Source organism: Rhinopithecus roxellana, chromosome 17 (assembly GCF_007565055.1).
Source record: "Rhinopithecus roxellana isolate Shanxi Qingling chromosome 17, ASM756505v1, whole genome shotgun sequence".
Taxonomy (NCBI): domain Eukaryota; kingdom Metazoa; phylum Chordata; class Mammalia; order Primates; family Cercopithecidae; genus Rhinopithecus; species Rhinopithecus roxellana.
Window position 1 is genome coordinate 73,327,530 of NC_044565.1, and position 23,164 is coordinate 73,350,693.

At 49.2% G+C, this 23,164-nt stretch overlaps 1 protein-coding gene across 1 annotated transcript in view; it reads left to right on the plus strand.

Moving 5' to 3' along the window:
* Positions 1-13,856, plus strand: part of EHD3 (EH domain containing 3) — a 35,169-nt gene extending 21,313 nt beyond the window's left edge. The window contains exons 4-6 of the mRNA XM_010360097.2: positions 7,056-7,468; positions 8,118-8,282; positions 10,581-13,856. Coding sequence (XP_010358399.1) covers positions 7,056-7,468; positions 8,118-8,282; positions 10,581-11,108 — 1,106 coding nt within the window. The 3' untranslated portion in view covers positions 11,109-13,856. The remainder of the gene's footprint in view (positions 1-7,055; positions 7,469-8,117; positions 8,283-10,580) is intronic.
* The last annotated feature ends 9,308 nt before the right edge of the window (positions 13,857-23,164 follow it).

Genomic DNA, 23,164 nt, shown 5'->3' on the forward strand with positions numbered 1-23,164 from the left:
AAATTCAGCCCACCTTCTGCTCACTGAGCCTCATACCTGGCGCAGGGCTGTGTCTCAGCAGATAAAAAGGGACATGGTTATCAAGTCAGCACAGAGACCCCGACTGGCCACATTAGACTGCCTGTTCTGCAAAGTGAGCTGCTTCTGAGGGCTCCAAGACCTCAGGCTTCACAGGAAGGAGCATTCGGGCCCCAGGCTGGACTAGGGTGGCAAAGGGTCATCCTTGCTGAGGGTGTGGACCCTCTACTGGGCCTGGGGTGCGGTGTGTCTTGTAGGAAGAAGGGTGGGGTGCCCGGAAAGCTGATTCTAGGAGGTCCTGGGCCAGCACTTGTCTCTGGATGCAGATGCGTTGGGGTGGGCAGGGGAGGCAGGCAGGGAGGTGGTTCCTGGAAGTGGCAGGATGTGCCCCGGCCCTGGCTCATTACTGGGAAGAAGTGAGGATGCAGGAGGAGTGGGAGGGCTCCAGAAGGCTGAGTGTCTTCAGCTTAGGAACCACATTTCCTGGCTGCTTCCCAGCTAGAAATCCCCACAGGCACCACCTTAGGAAAGCAGGGCAGGGCTTTGTGCTCACATCACAGACTGCACAGCTTGAACCTCCTCCTCACAGGCCCCTTCCCGCACAGGTGAGCTCAGTAGGGCCAGAGCAGCTTGAAAATTTGCCCAGATCACACACCTAGATTGGGAACTCTGGTCTCCCTATTCCTGGTCCAGTGGCTTCTCAGCACATTATCATCACCTGCCCGGGAAGAGCACAGCAGGTAGGAATGAGGGCAAACCTCTCATCTCCAAGTTTCCTCTAGGGGTCTTTAGGGCTCAGACCTTGGCAGATCTGGGCTCATCCTTGCAGCCTCACATTCCTAGCCCGTCCAGGGCACCCTCATTGGAGCAGAGCGTGCTCTTAAAGGCCTCCGGATCTTCCCAGACTACGTGCTGGTGCAGGCACACCTGTGTGGGCACTCCCATGCCTGGGCAGAGCAGCCTGACGCCCTTCAAACGGCCTTGCCGACCATCTGCTCGGGCCGCTCTTTGCTGTTGCTTCTGGGAAACATCTAATGTGGCATTTCTTCCCCATTGTCAGCCAAACTCTTCCCATATTTTGGAAATTGATGCCTTGTTATTCCTCTTTTGCTCAAATGTCTTTAAATCTTGACAGAGGTTTTTGGGGGGAAGGATGGGGTTTTTGTATGTACCCACCACAAGTACGTGCCTGGTTTGAGGGCCCGGCCTCTGAGCTTCAGGCTCACATGGCTGTGAGCTATTATAGAAAGAGAACATGGGCTGCAAGTCAAGGAGCTGGGTTCCAGACCTGAGTTTGCCACCACCTGGCTGTGTGAGCTTGGGCAAGCCCCTTAATCTCTTTGTGTCCAGATTCCCTGTCCGTCCTGTAAGATGTGTATGCCCTACTTACCTCCTGGAATACAGAGAATTACGAAGAGCAAATGAGGTCATTTGGCTGGAAACCCAAAGAAGTGTGCTGCCCTGTGAGGGCCCCGGCACTGCATGTCAGACCACAAAGGAAGCCAGCGGGTGATGAAGGGGTGGCTTTCTTTACTGCATTTGTCTGATCGATTTCCTCCTGCCTGGCATTACTTCAAAGTGCTTTCTTTCCAGTCCTCTGGAGCCTCGGGTTGGAGGAGACCACAGATCCCTGCAGGCTGCCCAGTCTCCAGGCCCAGAGCTGGCTGACTAGACCTCTTAGAGCCAGCAGACTTGTGCTATGAAGTCCAGGAAGGGCAGCTTCTCTGCTCTGTCTCTCAGCGCTTGAATCTCCCCCAACTCACTAGTCCATATTTCATGAACCCTTGGGCTGCTGCAGGTGCTCAAGAGCTACTGTTGTGGGGCTCAGAGCCATTGCTGGGATCAGAGAGGGGAAGGGGGCCTGTCACGGGCCATGGTGCTCACCACAGCTGCTGAGGCAGAGTCTCTGCTGTCAGATCATGTTGCCACGGCTCTACCACAGAGCCCTGATTCAGCTCTACCACAGACCCCTCATTCAGTCATTTGTTATCCCCATTTTGCAGCTGAGAAAACTGAGGTTCAGATTTGCCAAATAAATGAGAAAGCTAATCCTCTACCGTACTCTTTTTCTTACTGGGTCCAGTCCATACCTTTGAGATACCACCATTCCTAGATCTTCTCCTAAGTCCAGGCCAAGTGAACAACTAAATATCCACCCTACAGGTGACACAGTCTCAGGGTTAGCCAGGAGCAGGGAGGTTGAGCTTCAGAGGAACCCATGGAGTCATTCATTGCTTGATGGTCATGGTCTTCACCGCCGCACCTGGCTGGAAGCTTCTGGCATTACTGAGTCTGTAATTGGATAGCAGCTTGCCAGAGCAAGTAGGAGGCCTCTGCTTATAAAAATCATAGAAAGAGTTCCCAGAAGCCCTTGGCCTGTCCTCGGGCAGAGGCAGACTTCACACAGGCATGCCTGAGGACTATAAGACAGCAGTCTGCAGCTTCTTTCTCTTGCTGTGCCTGCAAAGGGTTCCTTGTATCTAATCTCCATCCATCCTACTGTACTCCCCACCCTCACACCTCTGGTCTCAGATGCAGAGAATTGGGGACCGAGAAAGGAAGCTCAGAGGTTGTCCAGCTCAATCCCCTGATTTGACAGGCAAAGAGACAGAGGGCTAGAGAGGGGAGACTGCTTGCGCAAGGACACACAGTAAGTCAGTGGCTAAGCAGAAACGAGAGGTGGGCTCACCCAGGCCAGTGCTCCTCTGGTGTCCCCTGCAGAGCACATCCCATCTCATAGAAACTAGGGCTTAGAAGGAGTGCTTTATAAAAAACAGCAGGGCAGTAAGAACAGCCAAGGTCACAGCTCGGCAGTTTCACCTGCATCCTCTGATTTGTTTAGATCCTCACAATAACCCTATGACTGAGTCACTGGTTCCTCGAGCATAAAACTGAGGCCCAGAGATTACTCATTTACTGTCTCCCAGATGCAAAACGTGGAACAGGGCTCCCATTTCAGTTCCGTTCAGCAGATACTGATAGTGCACCTGCTGTGTGCCACACACCATGCTGGGTGCAGGGGAAGCCCAGAAGGGTGAGGTGCTGCCCTTGCCCTGCCCAGCTCCTGGTGCAGTGAGGATGATTTCAGTGAGCTGAAGAGCAGAACAGGAGCATGCATGATGCTACAAGACGACCAAGGGCAGGGACAGGGGTGAGCAGGGGTCTATCCTGTTCTGGCAGCATGGACGTGTTGCTGCCCCTCAACCTTTGCAGACACAGCCTTCTCTTACATCGCCAGTGTCACCAGGGATTGCAGCAAAGTTGCAGGGACAGAGCCTCTTCTCTTGTCTGCAGCTTCTCTGGTGCCTTTGTTTACCCCAGCCTAGTGCAGGCATGACTACAGTGCAAGAGTTGAATTTGAAGTTCAAGTCTTGGCTCTGACCCTCAGCATTGCATGCCCTTGGGCCTGTCTCTCACCCTCTATAAACCTCCATTACCTTGTCAGCATAGGACTCAACACTGGCTGCCCTGGCTGCCTTAGCCTGTTCTGAGCCATTGAGCCAATGTGTTGGGGCTGAGATTTGCTGGACAGGTGAGATGGAGCTGCAGCTCAGTCTTAGCCCTCCCAGCAGCCCCTCCTTCGGCCTGCACTGCCACAGCTGGAATCCAGATTGGGGAATAAGGAGCAGCAGAAGGCCAGAGGCCTGGCAGGGAGTTGTGGAGGGGCCCTGCTGCCCTCCTGCTGTGAGCTGTTTACAGAGGTGGGGGTTGGGGCAGGGGGCTCAGGCTGCCCTGATTTTCTTAGCCCTCTTGCCCCTCCCCACCCACAGCTCTGAGGGACTGCCTTTGGGAGGTGACAGTAGCCTTGCCATGGGCTGTGCTGAAGGGAAGATAAAAATAGGCTGGAGCCACCCCTGGGGAGGGGAGGAGGGACAGAGGAATGTAGGAAAGAGGGGAATAGTGCAGTGCAGGCTACAGGCTTCACCTGGAGTGGGAATGCTAAGGGCTCCCAGGCTCCAGTGAGGAGCTGGCTGGGCCCTCGTGCCAGGGAGGGAAGGAGAGAGGGAGGCAGGGAGCGGCCAGGTGCGGAATGGCAGGATGGCTGACAGCTGGGTCATCTGGCCTCACCACTCGCCAGCTGTTTGACTCTCTCCTCTCTGAACATCAGTTTCCTCCCCTGAAAGTGAGAACCATACTCCTTGCGCTGCCTGCCTCAGAGTGTGTCATGAGGGTGAAATGAGATAATGACATGAACATCTTGCTGTCCTCAGCAAGCGCTGAACTTGGAGTTGGAGAGCTAGGGGTCGTGTCTCACGGGTGGTATTGGCTGAGTCACTTAACCTCAGAGAGTTTGTGTGAACATCTCCGAGGGAGGGTTGATGGTGCCCCTGCCTACTGGGCAGAGCAGCCTCTGAAGCAGTTTCCTGGGCCTCGTCTCTGAGCCGAGACAGGGCACCTGTCTTCGAAAGAGAAGGCAAAATCTAGTTCACACCAAGCCCTCAATGATGCACCAAGCAGGGACTGTCCTCAGGGTGGTACCTGGAGATACTGGGCCAGCTCTGCCCCTTCCTGAGCCTCAGTTTCCCTATCTGTAAATCAGGGAGTTGGACCATTGATTGCTAAGCTCCTCGTAGCCTCATCTACCCCCAGAGGAGCAGGGGAAGAAGACTTGTGTGTTAGCTGAGATGTATATTAATTGAGCAGCTGACAGATCTTGGAGAAAATCACATGGGAACAGGAATGCTTAGAAGCACTTCATTTACCAAAGACAGAGGAGTTGAACATGGAGTAGTGCCGGCATCCGGGTAACCAAAGGAGGGTTTGACCTTCCTTTGTTGGAATTCTCTTACAGACCCCAGAAAAACATTACAGGGGTCCTCCAGGAAGCTTTAGGGCAGCAAGTTTTCCCCACCATGTTGATCCCATCCCCCTACCCCCTGTGGCAGTGCCTCCACATGTCCTAAATATGTACCCCACTGGGGTGTTCACTAGATGCCACAGGGTGGGGGAAAGACTTTTTAAACCTAGCTCTGTTGGCTCCATTCATTCTCATCCCCCACCCCATAGAAGCCTGCTACTTAGTCTGAAATGATAGCCTTTGAAAACCAACTCAGTGCAGTGGTTCATAGCACTGACTCCAGGGCCGCCTTCCTGGACTTGAGTCCCCAGCCCATTGCTTACCAGCTGGGTGACCTTAGACAAGTTCCTTTATCCGTTTGTATCTCTGGTTACTCCTCAGAGAAGTGGGGCTGATATTAGCATCTAATGACCCTGTATAGAGTCATCGTGAGGATTAAAGGAATTAATGATTATAAAGTACTTAGGTCAGTGCTGAACACCTTTTGAATGCTATTGTTATTTTTATGGACCAGTGGTATTCAAAGCGTGGCCCTTGGACCAATAGCATCAGAATCTCCTGGGAGCTTGTTAGAAATGCTCTGCGCCCGACCTACTGAATCAGAAACTTTGGGGATGGAGTCCAACCATCTGGGTTTTAAGAAGCCCTATGGGGGATTCTGATGCAGGCTGAGTTAGGACCCCTGTTACAGACAGTCAGAGCTTCTTAAGTCTGACTCACTCACAAGGCAGTTGCCTGATGATCTTGCCTGGTCTCTAGCCTCCCTCTGTAAGGCAGGACAGGCTTTGTCCTAATGATTTGGTTTCTCATTGGATGGTGACAATGAGCTTTGGGTCCCCAGTGTGTGTCGCCTTGGAACCCTTGTGCTATGGGGAGCCAAGGTGGTTGATCACTTTAGTGGCCAAGAAAGGGCTCCTACCTTGGTGCCAGAGGTATGCCATGGGGGAGTAGCAGGAGGAGAGAAGGAGAACCCTGCTCAGACTCAGAATGGGAAAGCCTGACACCTCCATCCTCAGGCCACTGCTGCTGCTCATGGGCTGTGTGCCCTTGGACAAATCACCTGACTTCTCTGAGCCCACTTCCTTATCTCTTGTCTTCCTATTTTATGTGAGAGGAGCCTGAGACACAGAGGTAAGACCTACTGGGGCTCTGGGTGTCAGGGAATGGACAGACTGTTGGTCTACCCTCCTGCTTCAGCTGCTACTGAATCCACAGTTACTGCGGATTGAGCAGAACAACTTCTTTGGGGCTCCTGGAACCAGTCTGACCTCAAGCAGCTTAGTGCTAGATAACCAAGGTGCAGGTGGCCAGAGTTCCAGTCACATCCTAAGGAAGAAACCCCTTGTGGTTTCAAGAGTTGGGAATTTTGTGCTGCAGCTGATTACAAAGGACAGAGCCTGAGTGAGAAAAAGATATTTTTATGACAGAATTGCAGATTTCTTCCAGACCAGTGATAGGCATGGTCTGAACCATCATCAGTATCTACTTTTTACTGTTTCATTGTTTCCAGACCTTAGAAAGAATTTCTGAGTCTCTGTGTCCAGACTTTCTTTTCCAGCAGGCTGCTAAATACAGCAAGCATGGATAAGGGAGCTGGATAGTGGCTGTGTCTTATGGAAATAATGAGGTTAATAAGAGTTACTAGGCCAGGCACAGTAGCTGGCTGGGAGCGGCGGCTCACACCTGTAATCCCAGCACTTTGGGAGGCCAAGACAGGCGGGAATTCAAGACTCAGCCTGGCTAACATGATTAAACCCATCTCTACTAAAAATATAAACATTAGATGGGCATGGTGGCGCATTCCTGTAATCCCAGCTACTCAGGAGGCTGAGGCAGAAAAACAGCTTGAACCCGCGAGGCAGAGGTTGCAGTGAGCAGAGACGGTGCCACTGCACTCCAGCCTGGGTGACAGAGTAAGACTCCGTCTCAAAAAAACAAAAGTGACTAGCATTTACTGAGCACCTACTAAGTGCTGGATTCTAAGAGTATTTAACCTTTATAGTTCTATTAATTAGGTATTTATATTATTTTAGGATTTAATAGTATTTTTAGATGAAAAAAATTCTATGAGACATTGGGTAATTTGCTGGAGTCCAAACAGTTAAAATGTGGAGGGGCCAGGATTTAAACTTAGATCTGACTCCCAAGACTGTGTTATTTCTACCACACCCGACTGCTTCTCCAAACCCCTACCCTATACCCCAAAGGCCCCAGCCCCTGATTGTCCTTCTGCCGGCAGGGTATGACTTTGCAGCTGTCCTTGAGTGGTTTGCCGAGCGGGTTGACCGCATCATTCTGCTCTTCGATGCCCACAAACTGGACATCTCTGATGAGTTCTCAGAAGTCATCAAAGCCCTCAAGAACCATGAGGACAAGATGCGAGTGGTGCTGAACAAAGCTGACCAGATCGAGACGCAGCAGCTGATGCGGGTGTACGGGGCCCTCATGTGGTCCTTGGGGAAGATCGTGAACACCCCAGAGGTGATCCGGGTCTACATCGGCTCCTTCTGGTCCCACCCCCTCCTCATCCCTGACAACCGGAAGCTCTTTGAGGCTGAGGAACAGGACCTATTCAGGGACATCCAGAGTCTGCCCCGAAATGCTGCCCTGCGCAAGCTCAATGACCTCATCAAAAGGGCCAGGCTGGCCAAGGTGAGGCAGCCCCCTGGGAGGTGGGCAACTTGGGCAGGGGCCGAGAGTTCAGGGTCAGCTGCAGGAGTTGAGGGTTGCTGCCTTCAGCAGCTGGGCTGGAGAGTGTCCTGCAGCCACTGCATCATATGTGTGACACCAAGGGGCAGGACAGTGCGGGAGCCATGGTTACAGGCTCTGAGGTCAGATGGCCAGATTGGAACTGACTCCATTGTTTCCTGTCTGTGGGATTCCCAGCCTTGGCAAGGCCTTTAGTCTCTCTGTGCCTCTGTCTGCATCTGTAAAATGAAGGGGTTGTTGGAGGATAAAGTGAAATAAAGAGTCTCAAAGCCCTCATCATAATGTCTGGCACCTTCAGAGAGGCTCAGCAAATGTCAGCTCTTGGTATTGTCTTCGGCAGCAGCAACATGACCACCTCACCCTGCCTTGACTGTAGCTCCCCACAGCCTCACCTTGCCCGAGTAACATGGAAAAACAGCCCAGCCCTGCAAGCAACGTGGAGGCATGAGGGTAGAGGTAGAAAGTATTTCAGAAGTAAGAGCAGGAGGAGGCAGGAGGGATGCAGGGGAAGAAATGGTGTGAGAGCCATCCTAGAAGGAAGGGACCATCCAGGGTCTTGACGTGAAAGCTTCTCTCTGGTCCTGTTTGTCAGGTCCACGCCTACATCATCAGCTCTCTGAAGAAGGAGATGCCCTCAGTGTTCGGGAAGGACAACAAGAAGAAGGAGCTGGTGAACAACCTGGCCGAAATCTATGGCCGGATCGAGCGGGAGCACCAGATCTCACCTGGGGACTTCCCCAACCTGAAGAGGATGCAGGTAGCGAGGGTCAGGGGCTCTAAGACAAGGGACAGTGTCCTGAGAGCTGGCTGAGCAGTCTGAGTATGGAGGAGGCCACTCTTGGAGCCCCCCAAGGAGAACCCAGCCCAGAATCTGTAGGCAAGGCGGTGGCCCTGGATCTTCTCTCCCTGCTGGACTGTCACTGGCCCAACAGGGGCCATGTCTGGGCCTGGGGAGAAACACAGAGCCCACCGCCCCAGTGATGCAGGTGTGTTACGTGATGTTGGGGGGCTGACACCTCCAATTAATGACCTTCTCTAGTCACGGCCACCACAGGCTTGACATCCCCACCATCTCTGGTGCAGGGGGATGGGTCACCTGACCAAGGTTCTCCAGGCTTTTAAAGTGCTTGAGTTTACATTCGAGGTCCCCCTTATGAGCAACTTGGGACACAAGCTTCAGGGAGGCAGAAGTGCACACGGGAGCTCGTCATCTTTGGGTCACATTGCAGGTGCCTGTCTTGGGCCAGTGGCCATCACACGTGGTTTCTTACGGTTTTCCCCAAAGCACTCCTCAGAGGGAGGCATTTTGCATCTACCTTTTTACAGAAGAAACTGAGGTCTCAGCATTTTCTGAGTGTAGCATTCACATAGGCCACAAGAAGAAAAGCTGGGAGCTGTGTCCAAAGGTCCAAGCAGGAAACCACACCACCACATTGACTGGATCCTCTGTGAGCCTCCATCTCCTCATCTGTAAACTGAAGCTACAAAATCATACCTTATACAGGTGTTGTGAGCATCAGTGAGATAATATTTGCAAAGCCCTTAGCACAAAGCCAGACAGACTATATGCCCTTAATACACAGTAGCAATCATTAGGTGGGCAGAGGGAGGTGGGTGCTGAGCACAAAGCACTTACCCTCTGTACAATGTTTGCAACTTCTGGGAAGTTTGTACAATGTTTGCAAAGTGCTGGGATTACAGGCATGAGCCACCGTGCCCGGCCTACAAACTTTTTGACTTTTGTAGTAACAATTAGCTTGAAACATACATTACATACACAAATATTTTCTTTATATCCTTCTTCCATAAGTTTTTTCTATTTAAAAAAAATATTTTTTACTTTTTTATTTTTGCGTATGCTAAAGACTAAGACAAACACCCACGCTAGCCTAGGCCTACACAGGGTCAACATCATCAGTTTCGCTGTGTTCGCCTCCACATCTTGTCCCACTGGAAGGTCTTCAGAGACAGTAACACACATGGAGCTGTCATCTCTATAATAACAATACCTTCTTCTGGAATTCCTCCTGAAGGGCCTGCCTGGGGTTGTTTTACTGTTACCATTTTTTTAAATAAGTAGAAAGAATACACTCTAAAATAACAGTACAAAGTACAGTATAGTAAATATTTACATAAACCGGTAACATAGTCGTTATCATTATCCGGTATTATGTACTCTATGTAAATGTGTGTGCTAGATTTTTATACCACTGGCAGCGTGGTGGGTTTGTTTACACCAGCATCACCACAAACACATAATGTGTTGTGTTATGTACAGTGGCTACAATGTCACTAGGCAACAGGAATTTCCCAGCTCCCTTATTATCTTCTGGGACCCTCGTCGTATGTGTGGTCCTTCATTGACTGAAACATCGTAATGCAGTGCATGACTGTATTTTGAAAACTATCTTCAGGTGACTCCGATGAGCATCCTGATTAAGCACCATAATTTGGGGATGACCTTTGGCTTCTGTTATGATTTGGTTTTGGTAGCCTGTGTCCTGTTTTGTTTTTGTTTTTGTTTTCACTAAGTGGGGATAGAATGTGATTTTCCTACCTCAGAAGGGCGCTGGGGGAGTGACCAAGTTAATATAGTGCAGGCGTTTGCAGTGATTTTCAAGTACAGTGTAACCCTTATTAAAGTAGAGGCCCACATGACCCAGTCTCAGAGGTACAGCATTCAAGAGACAGATTCAATAGCCAAAACTGACTTAAAGAGAAATATAATGATTTCCTCTCTGGAATGACATTAAAGGGGATTGAAATAAATAGATCATGCCAATACTTGTTAAATTTCCCTTTCTTCCCCAGACCCTACAACTCTTCTGCTCCCTCCTGAAAAATCCCATCATCAGCCCAGTGGGCCTTTATTCCCCTCCTCTCTCATACCTTCAATTACCACGTGATGTCCAGCAGCTGAGCCTCTAGGTTACATGTCTTTCATTGTAGAAAGGGATCGGCTGTGAACATTCTGGTGTTCATAGGAGGCACGTGACAAGTAGAGGGCTCTCCTTTCATTGTATCCTATCTTCATCTTCTCTCCTCCTCTTTCCAGGACCAGCTGCAGGCCCAGGACTTTAGCAAGTTCCAGCCGCTGAAGACCAAGCTGCTGGAGGTAGTGGATGACATGCTGGCCCACGACATTGCCCAGCTCATGGTGCTAGTGCGACAGGAGGAGTCACAGCGGCCCATCCAGATGGTGAAGGGTGGAGCGTTCGAGGGCACCCTGCATGGCCCCTTTGGGCATGGCTATGGGGAGGGGGCTGGAGAAGGTATCGATGATGCTGAGTGGGTGGTGGCCAGGGACAAGCCCATGTACGACGAGATATTCTACACCCTGTCGCCGGTGGATGGCAAGATCACAGGCGCTAATGCCAAGAAGGAGATGGTGCGCTCCAAGCTGCCCAACAGTGTGCTGGGAAAGATCTGGAAGCTGGCCGACATTGACAAGGATGGCATGCTGGATGATGAGGAGTTTGCACTGGCCAACCACCTCATCAAAGTCAAGCTGGAGGGGCACGAGCTGCCCAACGAGCTGCCTGCCCACCTCCTGCCCCCATCCAAGAGGAAAGTTGCCGAGTGATGGGGGTGGGGGGACATTCAGATGGGCAGGTGTTAGAGGAGGAGATGGGAGCAGTGACTACACACCCACACACACACATACACACACACGAACACATATGCACACACACATGCGCAGATCTTGACATAGATCTGTAGGTGAGAGAGGACTATGATGCCCACGTTTGCAGCTGATACTTGTTTGGGCACACCTCCAAGTTCTCGAGATTAGTAGAAGGACAAGAGCACTCCCAGGCCCCAGAGTCTAAGCCTGAGTCTTCATCCCTCTTCCCCCCTCATCGGCCACTCCCCAGGGATGAGACCTGAGGCAATTCACTTGCCTGCACAGATGGCCCACCCACCTCCAGATTCCCCAGTGCCTCCACATGTGGGCTCTGAGCAGATGGAAAAGACCTTTCCTTTAGTAGACAATTCACTTCTTTTTCTGTGCTTCCCATACCTGCTTTGGCTTCCTAATAAGAACTCCATTCAGGAGCTAGGAGATCTGAGGGCATGGGGGCAGCTGCAGGGAGGAGAGGTGAAAGAGGAAGCCTCTTCTAGAGACATTGGCCCAGGAGCTCTGTTCTTTCCTAATCTAAGCCTCTGCCTTCTTTGGCAAACCTTGCTTTGAACTCTGCCAGTATTTCATTTTAAAGAATCCCAGAGTGGGAGAGAAAAGAGAAAACAATTGATAGAAAGAGTGAGGAAACTGTCCTGTAGTCTCCTGGAAACCAGTCAAGGTGGTTTTAGTCCATAGATTTTGTTAGATTTTCTTTCCACCTGGCCTGTGATGTTTAGATGTTCATACTTGACTCACATTTACCCAGCCCCTCCTGCGTGCCAGGAGCTATGTTAGGCACTTTATATACATTATTCTATGTGGCCCTCACTGATGTCCCAGGTGAGTATGCATTAGCCTTCCCATTTTGCAGATGAAGAGGCTGAGTAGCCTCAGAACGGTTTAGACGACCTTCTGAAACTTACAGAAGTCACATGTGACGGAGAGAGGATTTAAAGCCAGGGCCTCAGACCCTCACACGCTTCTCTGTGCTATGATGTGTGCAGGATCCCAGCATTGATACCCAGTAACAAACTATGGAGAACAACAAAGCATGCAGGACCCCGGAGGCCTCCCAGGACAGACTGGCAAGGGAGGAGGGCTGGCCAGCACTTGGTGGGCTATCAGTCTGGCCATCTGTCGTGTCACAGAAGCAAACCGTGCCTTCTGGCTCTGCGCCCCATATTCCCAGCATCACAGACATCCAACAGCACCAGCAGGAGAGTGGGCTGGCCTGCTGGATGCTGTTTGTGCCTGTCCCTGCTCTGCCTCCCACCCAGTTGCCTGAATCATCCCAGCTCAGATGCAGCCACTGTCTCTTGTCAAGTGGGACCCCATGCTCATTCCCAAAAGGCTAACTTGAGAGGTCTGGGGCCTTGTTCCCTAGAGGGTGGCCAGGGACTCTGCAGTGTCCTTGGCAAATCCCCACTGTACTCAATGCCCTACATCCTCCTCTATGGTCTCTCCCCTGGCTTGCTTCATGGCCACTGAACCAGTCGCTTTGTATGCTATGTTCCTACTGTGATGGAAAACTAAATGAGTATAACTTATTTTATATCCATATTCAGATTATATAGAGAATATTCTATGTATCTATGATGTGCTTACTACTGCAGTGCATTTGTCATTAGTCTTCATGTTAATACAGTACATTTATTCTTTGGTACCTGCCTGGCCACAGAGCATCATTCAATGGAGGCTGAGGGAGAGGGACTGGGTTCTTACTTGGGGTTCCTGGTGGAATCTTGGGCTGGAAAGGGCTCACTGGTGCCACCCAACGGCCAGCATCTACAACCAGCTTCCTAGTGGGCTGGAGTTTCTCTAGGCCCAGTGACCAACCCAGGCGAAGCTGGTGGAGCCACAGCTCCCTGACCCTCTGGAGTGAAGATGTTCCCCTAGCCCCTGGGCTTCCTTCTGCAAGCACACATTTCTCTTTTACATGAAATGAAGGACAGACAAAGGCCAAGCAAAGAGGTCTCTCCTGCTCTGGAGAAAACCCTTGAGTGCCGAGTGCAGGTTAGGGACCATTTCTCAGCTCCACATCTTTCTTTGAGCTGAAGGAGAAATGGGAAGGAAATAGCAGAGGTAGGTGAAGTTTCTATCTTTTTATTTTATAGGAAAGGGAGATGTCTGTTATCCCCTTTCTTCACCGCCACTTGGACACACGTGTCACTTTCCTGCCCTTCTCCATACACTGCCTCTCTTCCCTCTCTTCTTGAAGTCTCCACCCAAGAGAGATCTGCAAGGTGTGGGAATTCCATGTTTGCACAACTCCCATCTCCCTGGAAAGAGGAACTGATGTTTCAGGGGACAGATGTGGGTCACTTTCCCGGGCAGTGCCCTCTGGCCTTGCTGCCTTGGCTTCCGGACCCCTTTCAGGTTTCAGGGGCCTGGGAGATCTCATGCCTCAGCCCGGGAAACATTTAATAGGAAAGCAGAGACATGCCATGTCAGCCCCGCAGACAGGAATTTCTAGAGCACTTGTGCTGTTGTTCCTCGCCCCCACCTTACTCAGTCTGGGCCATGGAATCCATCCAATAAACACAGCAACACCCTATGCTACTGACCAAGCAAAGCCTGCCCCTGGTACCAGAGAGCTAAATCATGACCGAAGTGTGACACGAATGTAACCAAAACGCGGGTTAGTTGCTGAATGTACACAAAGTTCCATGGACAAGAGTGAGGTCTGATACCAATAAAGTGAATGTATTCTGAAGCTAGCTTGGAGGAGGGGCACACAACATCCTGCCTTTCAATGTGCAGCTTCCCCTTTGGGGCAGAAAGCAGACACTTTTATAAGGTAAGGGAGCAAGTGAGCAAGGGTCTGCCTGATAGCATGGTGCCTTATCAACTGGACAGCTGAGTCGGGCCTTCCTGGGCAAAAATAGATTGTGAAAGTGGCCAAGTAGGCATACTTTAGACATACCCTCCTGGCGAATGAAAGTCCTGAGGTAGCCCCTGGAGGGTAGGAATTCCAAGGTAACCCCTGGAGGTGAAAGCTCGAGGAGGGCACGCTTTCGTCTACAAATTGGCAGTCAATTCTGGAGGACTATTTTGGAGCAGAGAGATGAACTTGCCCTGTAGGGAATGTCTAATGAAGGGGAGATGAAAGGTTATATTTGCATTTCCCTTTTTTTGAGACAGAGTCTCACTCTGTCGCACAGGCTGGAGTGCAGTGGTACGATCTCGGCTCACTGCCACCTCTACCCCCCAGGTTCACACCATTCTGCCTCGCCCTCTCAAGTAGCTGGGACTACAGGTACCCACCGCCATGCCTGGCTAATTTTTTGTTTGTTTGTTTGTTTACTTTTAGTAAAAACAGAGTTTCACCATGTTGGCCAGGCTGGTCTTGAACTCCTGACCTCAAGTAATCTGCTCACCTCAGGCTCCCAGAGCGTTTGAATTACAGGCATAGGCGAGAGCCACTGCGCCAGGCCTATATTTGCATTTCTAAAGGGCTACGTAGGAAGTTGGGAATCCAGGAAATGGAGAAAAGAAGAGAGGGGGAAAAAGAAAACACCTCTTAGGAAAATGGGGTGCTCATTTACATGAATATTTCCAGATGACACCACTGAACCATAGCAGGGCATGGGCCTTAGTTTGCAGAGTGATGAGAGGCTGCCCTGAGTCATCCCCACTTCCATTTGGTTCTAAAACCTGTATTTAGGAGTTAACTCATCAGAATCTGCTGAATGACTTGAAGAGAATAGGCTTGTTTATTCTCCCTATGCGATGCTGACTGGAGTCTATACAGCCTCAATCCTTTATTTAATTTGTCCATCCATTCATCCGTCCATCTTTCTTTCACTCAAAAGATGCTGAGCACCTCTTACAGAAAACATCCTGAGGGAGAATATAGAGATTCATTGCTTGAGTCATTCAAAAACACTCAATCAATTCCACCTGAGAGTAGAGACTATTCTATATGGATCAAAGAGCTCAGAGCCTAGTAGGGGGAAAGGGATTTACGCCAACATTGATAATACGGTGAGGGAACATGAAAGGGGGTGCTCAAGAAAGTCAAAAATGGCTTCAAACTGGGGAGAAGGTGGTCAGAGAAAGCCTGTGGCAGGGTGGGCACTGGAACTGAGAAACCATCTGGGGCCAACCTCTTGGGCCTGTTTTCTTCCTTCCTAATCTAAGGAAGACAGGCAGAATTTTTACATAAAACACAACACAGAGCATTCTCAGCCCACTAAATCAAGACAGACTGAGAACCACTGAAGTATTTGTGGAAAAGCACGATTAGAATTTTGCCTCTGGGGACTATGCTGTTTTTTCATAAGCCATTTTCAAGTGAAAATTGTATCAGTATCTTTAAAGTTGAAATGTTAAGTTCCTGGAGGGAAAGAAAAATGGTGATGGAAGAACGTCAGTTATCCCAGCCGAGTGAGGAGGACACTGGGGGCACGTCACGGGCACAGACTCCTAATTAGTGCTGTCTACCACAGGTCGGTTCTCCTGTCCTCTGGCTCATGGGAGGACTGTGCTTTCCTCCCTTTGAAGTAAGCAAGCTGTGTGACTTGCTTTAGCTCATGAAGTAGGTATGTGAGCAACATGTCTCTTCCTTGCAGAGACAAATGTGCAATTTGCCACGTTCTACTTTTCCTGCCTCTCCAGGAATGTGTGTGGGAGTGAGTGTGAAAATGGAGCCTAAGTCCTGGGTCATGCTAAAACCCCTTCCCAACCTACACTGGACAGATGCCTTGAATAAGACATAAACTCCATCATTTCACTGTTAAACCATTGATAGTCATAGAGTTGTTACCTGACATAGCCTATACGAGCAGACCTGGTAAGTCTTTCAATAGTTTAGCCCATGGCGCAAGTGAAAAGGAAAGAAAGTTCTTTGGAAATCAAGTTCCTGCCTTCTTAAGAACCAAGGTTGGCCAGGTGTGGTGGCTCACTCCTGTAATCCCAGCACTTTCAGAGGCCGAGGTGGGCGGACCATGAGTCAGGAACTCAAGACCAGTCTGGCCAATATGGTGAAACCCCATCTTTACTAAAAATACAAAAATTAGCCAGGCATGGTGGTGCATGCCTGTAGTCCCAGCTCCTCGGGAGGCTGAGGCAGAAGAATCGCTTGAACCTGAGAGGCGGAGGTTGCAGTGAGCCAAGATTGCACCACTGCACTCCAGCCCAGGCGACAGAGCGAAACTCAGTCTCAAAACAAAAAAAAACTGAGGTCACTGGAAGCTGAAGGGGTGGGTGATTCACATAAACCCCTTCAGTATCTGAGTTTTATTCTGCCATATCCTAGCCCCACCCTTCAATGTGACTTTTTACGTTGGAGAACTTTCCACTTACACTGTCAAATGCTAATAGGACTTGCCTCCTCTCTGCAGAAATGCAGGTACTGGGGATTGACTGGGTATTTGTCTGCCTAGGGTTACACAGGGAGGTATCCAGGTTGGAAAGAGGAAAACTACAATTCCCAGACTCCCTTGCAGCCAGGTTCAGGATGTGATTTTAGGTACTGCCAACCAGATATACTTGTGGGAGAATGTGCTGTAGCAGATCATGCCAGAGGTGGACCCAGCAGCGATACAGCTGTAACAGCAGCTCCCTGGCTTCACAGCTTCTTATACTTGCTCAAGAAACTGGAAGTCTTTTTTTTTTTTTTTTTTTTTTGAGACGGAGTCTCACTCTGTCACCCCGGCTGGCGTGCAGTGGCCGGATCTCAGCTCACTGCAAGCTCCGCCTCCCGGGTTTACGCCATTCTCCTGCCTCAGCCTCCTGAGTAGCTGGGACTACAGGCGCCCGCCACCTCGCCCTGCTAGTTTTTTGTATTTTTTAGTAGAGACGGGGTTTCACCGTGTTAGCCAGGATGGTCTCGATCTCCTGACCTCGTGATCCGCCCATCTCGGCCTCCCAAAGTGCTGGGATTACAGGCTTGAGCCACTGCTCCCGGCCGAAACTGGAAGTCTTGTGAGGTCGGAGAAACAATGGCAACACTGGTAGACAGCACCATAAGCAACCATCTACCACTTTGTGTTTGCTCACCTACGTATGGTGCCTGAGCACTGCTGCTATGTACAGATTGCACAGAGGGGACCTGGGCTGCAGCAGGAGAGGCTTCATGGAGGGTGGGGTATGTGTGGGTGTGTGTGTGTGTGTGTGTGTGTGTGCATCTCTATGTGTGTTTGGTCAGGTTGGGATGCTACACAGAGGTGATTTTTGCAAGATAATTGAAGATAGGAGAGGACGTGGCAAGGTTTCAGAAAGAATGCAGAGGGGAATTTTCAAAGCAAGAATCCCTTCCTAAGAATTAATTGGGATGAATATGTGCAAGTAAGATAGTTGAGGCTATAAAATAAGGACATGTCAGAAGCAGCAGTTCTATGTCCTTCCCTTAGAATTTCATGAAGTGTAGGGTACCCTTCCCCACCCCAGGGCGCATCACTGAAATGTAGTGGTGGCAGCCATGACCTGAGGGCAGGTCAGCACAGAAAAACTCCACACAGAGAGACCGGTGCAGCAGGGGCACGGGCATCTGGTGACTGAGTTCCTCCATCAGAACAAGCCATGGGGCCTCTCTGTGCCTCTGTTTATTCTCTCCCCAAGTGGGGTCACTTCCGACATTTGGAGATATGAGGCAAATAGGAGATGGGAAAGTTCACCAACAATGTAAACACTGTACATGAGAGAGTTTTGTTGCCATGTGCTAGAAGAGGCATGCTTCAGGGAAGAGGTGAGAATCCTATACATGGGAAGGAAGGAAAGAAGCCCTGTAAAAGCACAAAGGAAAAAGAGACTAGAAGAGATGTGGAGTTGGGGGATCCTGCCAAGGATCTGGGTGCAGCAGTGCTTACAGTGTTGAATATCTGAAAGGTGCCCAGGGACCTGGAGATGACCTGTGGGGAACCTGCAGCCCTAGCCTACTGTGGCCACTGCCACCTAGGTAAATGCATATCCCAAAGTCCCTGCCTGGCTTCCCAGCCATCATGATCTGGTGCTGACAGGGGCCATGGACACTCAAGGGGCACTCACTGGGGTGGGTTTAGGTATAACATGGCATGACAGTCTAGTTACAATGCAGACCACCTGAGAACTCCAAGGCTGATAGCAGATCCTCCAGTGTGTTGAACGCATGACTCTAAATGCAAATGTTTCTCTTCATTTGCAAAGTGTCAGGATCGCACTAAGTTGTAAAGTTCCTTTTCTGACAGCCAGTGGTTTTTTATAGCATTTCTTAAACCTCCTTGAAGACAAGGAGCTAAGGCAGTGGCAAATGCAAGATCATTATGGAAAGGAGGGGACCCATCACTGCATCTCAGTCCCATCACAGGCCAGAACTAGGATTTCGTTCACCTTTGAAAGGATCTCAAGCTTAGTGGCATCATGATAACATTGGTGAAATCTGACTTCAGTCCAGGTTTCTTTTCTCACAGGCCACCCCCTCCTGTTCTCCTGCCCATCCAGGCCCAGCTCAGGATGCCAGAGGATCACCCCTCCCCCTGACTGGCCAATTCTGTCCTCTCCAGGCCACTAATGCATGCATACGTGCACATGCGCGCGTGTGCGCAGGCACACACACACACACAGTCTCTCTCTCTTTCTCTCTCTTTCTGTCTCTGTCTCTGTCTCTCCCTCTCTCACACACACTCTCTCCATTCCCATCACCCATGTCAGCTCCATCCTACAGGGCTGAGTTTTGCTATGGAACAGCTGGCTGATCTGAGGAATCAAGAGGCTGTATGTGTAACCGTGGGGTCAGATGCTGCAGATATGAGTCTAACAGGAACCTCCTAAGCCCAGTGAGAGGAGTTCCTGTTAGTCTGGCAAGGAAAGCAGCAAGAGAGGAGTGTCAGGCAGGTGTATGGACCTGACGCCATGTGGGCACCTGCTTAGATGCGGAATTCATCTCTGCTTCCTAAATGTCTCCACAGCTTTCTTGGCCATACAAGGCAATTCCCCTCATTCTAGAAAAGCCTAGTCTTCAGGAATATGCAATGGAATGAAAAGATATAACTCACTGAAAGGAACTCAGCTGGTGCTTCTTGCCCTGCGCAGGGTAACCATTCCAGCCTCAAGCAGCTGCAGCTTATCCTCTCGATACCCTGGTGCGTCCAAGAGCCACAGGAACTGAGGCCTGAGATAATGATAGCCTTGAACTCTTCAGCGACATTTCCTGGAATTTCTTGAGATGAAGAGAAAACAAGAAAACTAACTCTGAGCTATACAGCTCTTGACCAGATGTTACTCCTCAGCCCAGGGATTTACTTAATGTCTAGTTTGGAATCCTGGTTTAGTGGTCTGTGTAAAAGAAGTCCTCTTTATGCACCAAGGGTTTCAATCAGGCTAATGACTAGAAAATGACAAAAATCCTCAAGCTAGGATTCTCCAAAACCCAGTGCAAATATCTCCTTCAAGCAAATGTGACACCCCACTCCCACCATCCCTGCCATCTGCAAACCCCTAGAGCTTTGGAAATGCCACCTGCCTGATGCCACCTTATAGCACTGTCACTTGCACACTTGTTTAATTCCACCTATCTAGATAATTAGCTTGTTATGGGCACAGAATATGCTTTGCACAGAGCAGTACATACCTTACTACCTCCCCAGGTCCCCTATCAGGAGTAAAGGACTTATTTATCCAGCTGCTCCACTTCAAGCTATCTCCAGAAATTTCCCTCACCTGCAAAGATCTGCCTCCCCACTGCTTATGTCACACGCCCTTCCCAGGGGCAGCTGTACCCAGTGACTGGTCAATGAGGGCATATGAAGGTCTGGTCCCCTTGCCCCAACCTGGAACAGTTCTGAAGGGACATCCCAACTTCAGAACTCCTTATGGGGTCAGCTGAGCCTTTGTGACTGCATTAGAGCCCAACTGTTCCCTCTGCCCAATCTTGCTTCTCTTCCTTCCCCTTTCCAAGTATAAAACCAAAGGCACTCTCTAGTAAACGTTTTGCATGATGAACTCCATCTCAGAGTCTGCTTCTCAGGGAACATGACCTACAACAGTGTCTATGCTCAATAAATACTTGTGGGCATTAATGAACAATCAATTGCTTGATGACGAATCCAATCAGAGGATGGCCTACTGGGGATTACTTAGCTGGCCATGTGAATAGGTGCAGTGGCCTTGCTAGAAAATACGTACCACATGGCACCAGATCCTTGGCAGGCCACTTTGAATCACTGGGAGGAGATGGAGCCATGGAATGTGCAGGACTTCTCCTGTGAACATGGCCCCAAAGTTACCCCTTCGACAGCTCCAGCCAGAGGGTCGTTCTTACAGAATGATGAGAAGGACCACAGGGCTCAGTCTGTGCAGAATGATACCATTGCTCAGACTGTTCCATCTGTAGTTTCTTATTTTCTTAGAAAAGCAAATCTCTCCTGTTATAGGACATGCCACAGCTCAGAGAGACAGAAGGCATCCTTTCCTGGAGTGCAGCTCCAGCCCCAGCTTTATATAAAGTGAGCATTCAAGGGAGGGACTTCCTTAGAAATGAAATTGATGAAGATACTGCCCGTAAGCAGCAGCCCAGAACAACTGCATATAAAAACTGAGACTTTCTAATAGTCAATCTAAAAGCCCCAATGATAAGGATGAGATATTTTCAATTAGAGACTTGTAGGACACAAAGATCAGTGGATGACAAAGAACGATGACAACAACAGACCTGAGGGGGTCAGGATACCCACAGCTGCTTTCAAAATCAAAGCGACCACGGGTTGGCAGCAGGCCTGGAACACTGCTGGTGATAGGAGTCGGAGAGCAGTGCGGTTTCCATGACCAGTTGTCAGTGTCTTTCTTGGCACAGACCCCGGAAACTGAGGCGCATTCACCTTAAGATTACGGTTTCACCAGTTCCTCAGTGAAGAGGAGTCAAATTTAATATCAAGCCTATATTGTGTCTTATATCTAGTTTGTTATATACATAAATACGTGCTATAAATTGTTAATAGTTTAGTAAACCACGAAGATCTTATTCCGTATTCTCAATCATCTTTACCATCTTTGAAAGGTCTTGGGAAAAAGAATTATCTGAAGATACTTTTAAACGAATAACAACCTGGCCATAGTGAATTCCAATTGGTCTTCGTGGTGAGGATCCTAGTGGTCGGAGTTTGTAAGCAACACCCCTCATAGAATATGCCTTTGCAAGTCTGTTCCTGATTGTGTATGGCCTAGGCTACAAGACCTCAGGATCTGGGGCCTGAACATGTGCCCCCAAATCTCAGACACTCACTGATGAAGTTCTGTCTCCTTGTGACTATCCCTGGCCACTCACATGTTTGGACCAATTACTTCTGGATGCAGTATTTTCCAGCAGTGACTGTCTAGTCCCTCTAATACTATGCCTTTGAAACGTGCACAAAGAATTGCACCTGAAAAGCAGTTAGAGTCATCATTATTTGTCAAAACCCATAGAATGTACAACACTAAGAGTGAACCCCAGTGTAAACTATGGCTTCAGGTGACAATGATGTGTCAGTGTAGATTCTATTGTAACAAATGTACTTTCTGGAGTGGGATGTTGATAATGAGGAAAGTTGTGTGGGGCGGGGTACAAGGGATATATGGGAACTCCCTGTGCTTTCTGTTCAACTTTGCTGTGAACCTAAAATTGCTTTAAAAATTAATGTTTCTTGGCCAGGCACGGTGGTTCACGCCTGTAATCCCAGCGCTTTGGGAGGCCGAGGCAGGTGGATCACCTGAGGTCAGGAATTCCAGACCAGCCTGGCCAACATAGTGAAACTCCATCTCCACTAAAAATGCAAAAAATTAGCCAGGCATGGTGACATGCTGTAATCTCAGCTACTCAGGAGGCTGGGGCAGGAGAATGGCTGAAGGCATAGGTTGCAGTGAGCTGAAATCGTGCCATTGCACTCCAGCCTAGGCTGACAACAGCAAGACTCAGTCTCAAAAAAAAAAACTTTTTAAAATTATGTTTATTAATTTAAAAAAGAAAGACATCATGGTCTTCTCTGTCTGTACAGGTGGACTTCAATATCTATATGTAGCAGTAAAGGAAATACGGTCTGGTATGAGCTCTGGGTCACTGGAGTTGAGTACTCTGGCTCCTTCTTTCCCATCAAAATAAAATTAAAAAATAACAAAATCAATGACTGCTGGATATTATGGTGAGAGTTTTGTGTTTTGACCTGGGGTTTGGGGCCTGATTATTTGATTAATTATCTGCTCATCTGGGGAGCACTTGGTTTCCTTGTCCTGTGAGCCCCTTCTCGCACCCCATGTCAGTTCTCTTGTTGAGACTACCTTCCATCATGGGTAAGTTTTTAGATCACGATGTCCTACCATTTCCCTTTGTTGTTGGTCTCATTCAATCCATATATGGAAAAAAATAACCCAGGACGACTTATTGTGGAAAGAAAGGGAGATAAGTCACGAGAAGGGAAAGATTTTTTTTTCTTCGAAGTTCAGGAAATGCAACTCTTTAGATAAGTTTTTCGTTGTTGTTGTTTTTGCTTTTTTAATGAACACCTTAATTTTCTTCCAATGCAAAAATAAAATTTCCCTTGAAAGTCAAATGTATCATTCATGTGGCCCAAACCACAGTCACTTTTTTTTAAGATAAAAAGGGCATATTTGTGATGAGGGAAAGATGATCAGTTTCAGTCCCCCCTCCCATCACTGTGAGCATTAATTAAGCAAGGATAAAAAGCAAAATAATCTCTCCAGTGCCCTTCCTCTGACTCTTCCCGCTGCCTGCAGTGGTTTCATACAAAGTTATTTCAGTTATTGTAGTTTCTGGCCCTAATCCAGCTTTTTTTTTTGGCCAAAGTATTGGGAACACTGCAGTGTCTACAGGGCTTCAGCATCCACAAGCGTGTGTGTGTGAGAGAGAGAGAGAGAGAGAGAAGCTATGTGCCTTTGTGTGTGTGCTTGCTTATGTGTTAACTGTTTTTGTTCCATTTCTTTAGCAGTGCAACAGTTTTAAAGAGCATCTGAGAACAACTTTGCAAATCACACCTTACCACAACCTTCCTATCCTGTTTCTATTGAGCAATTCCAGCTTTGGAAAGAAGACATTGAAAAGTGCCTCT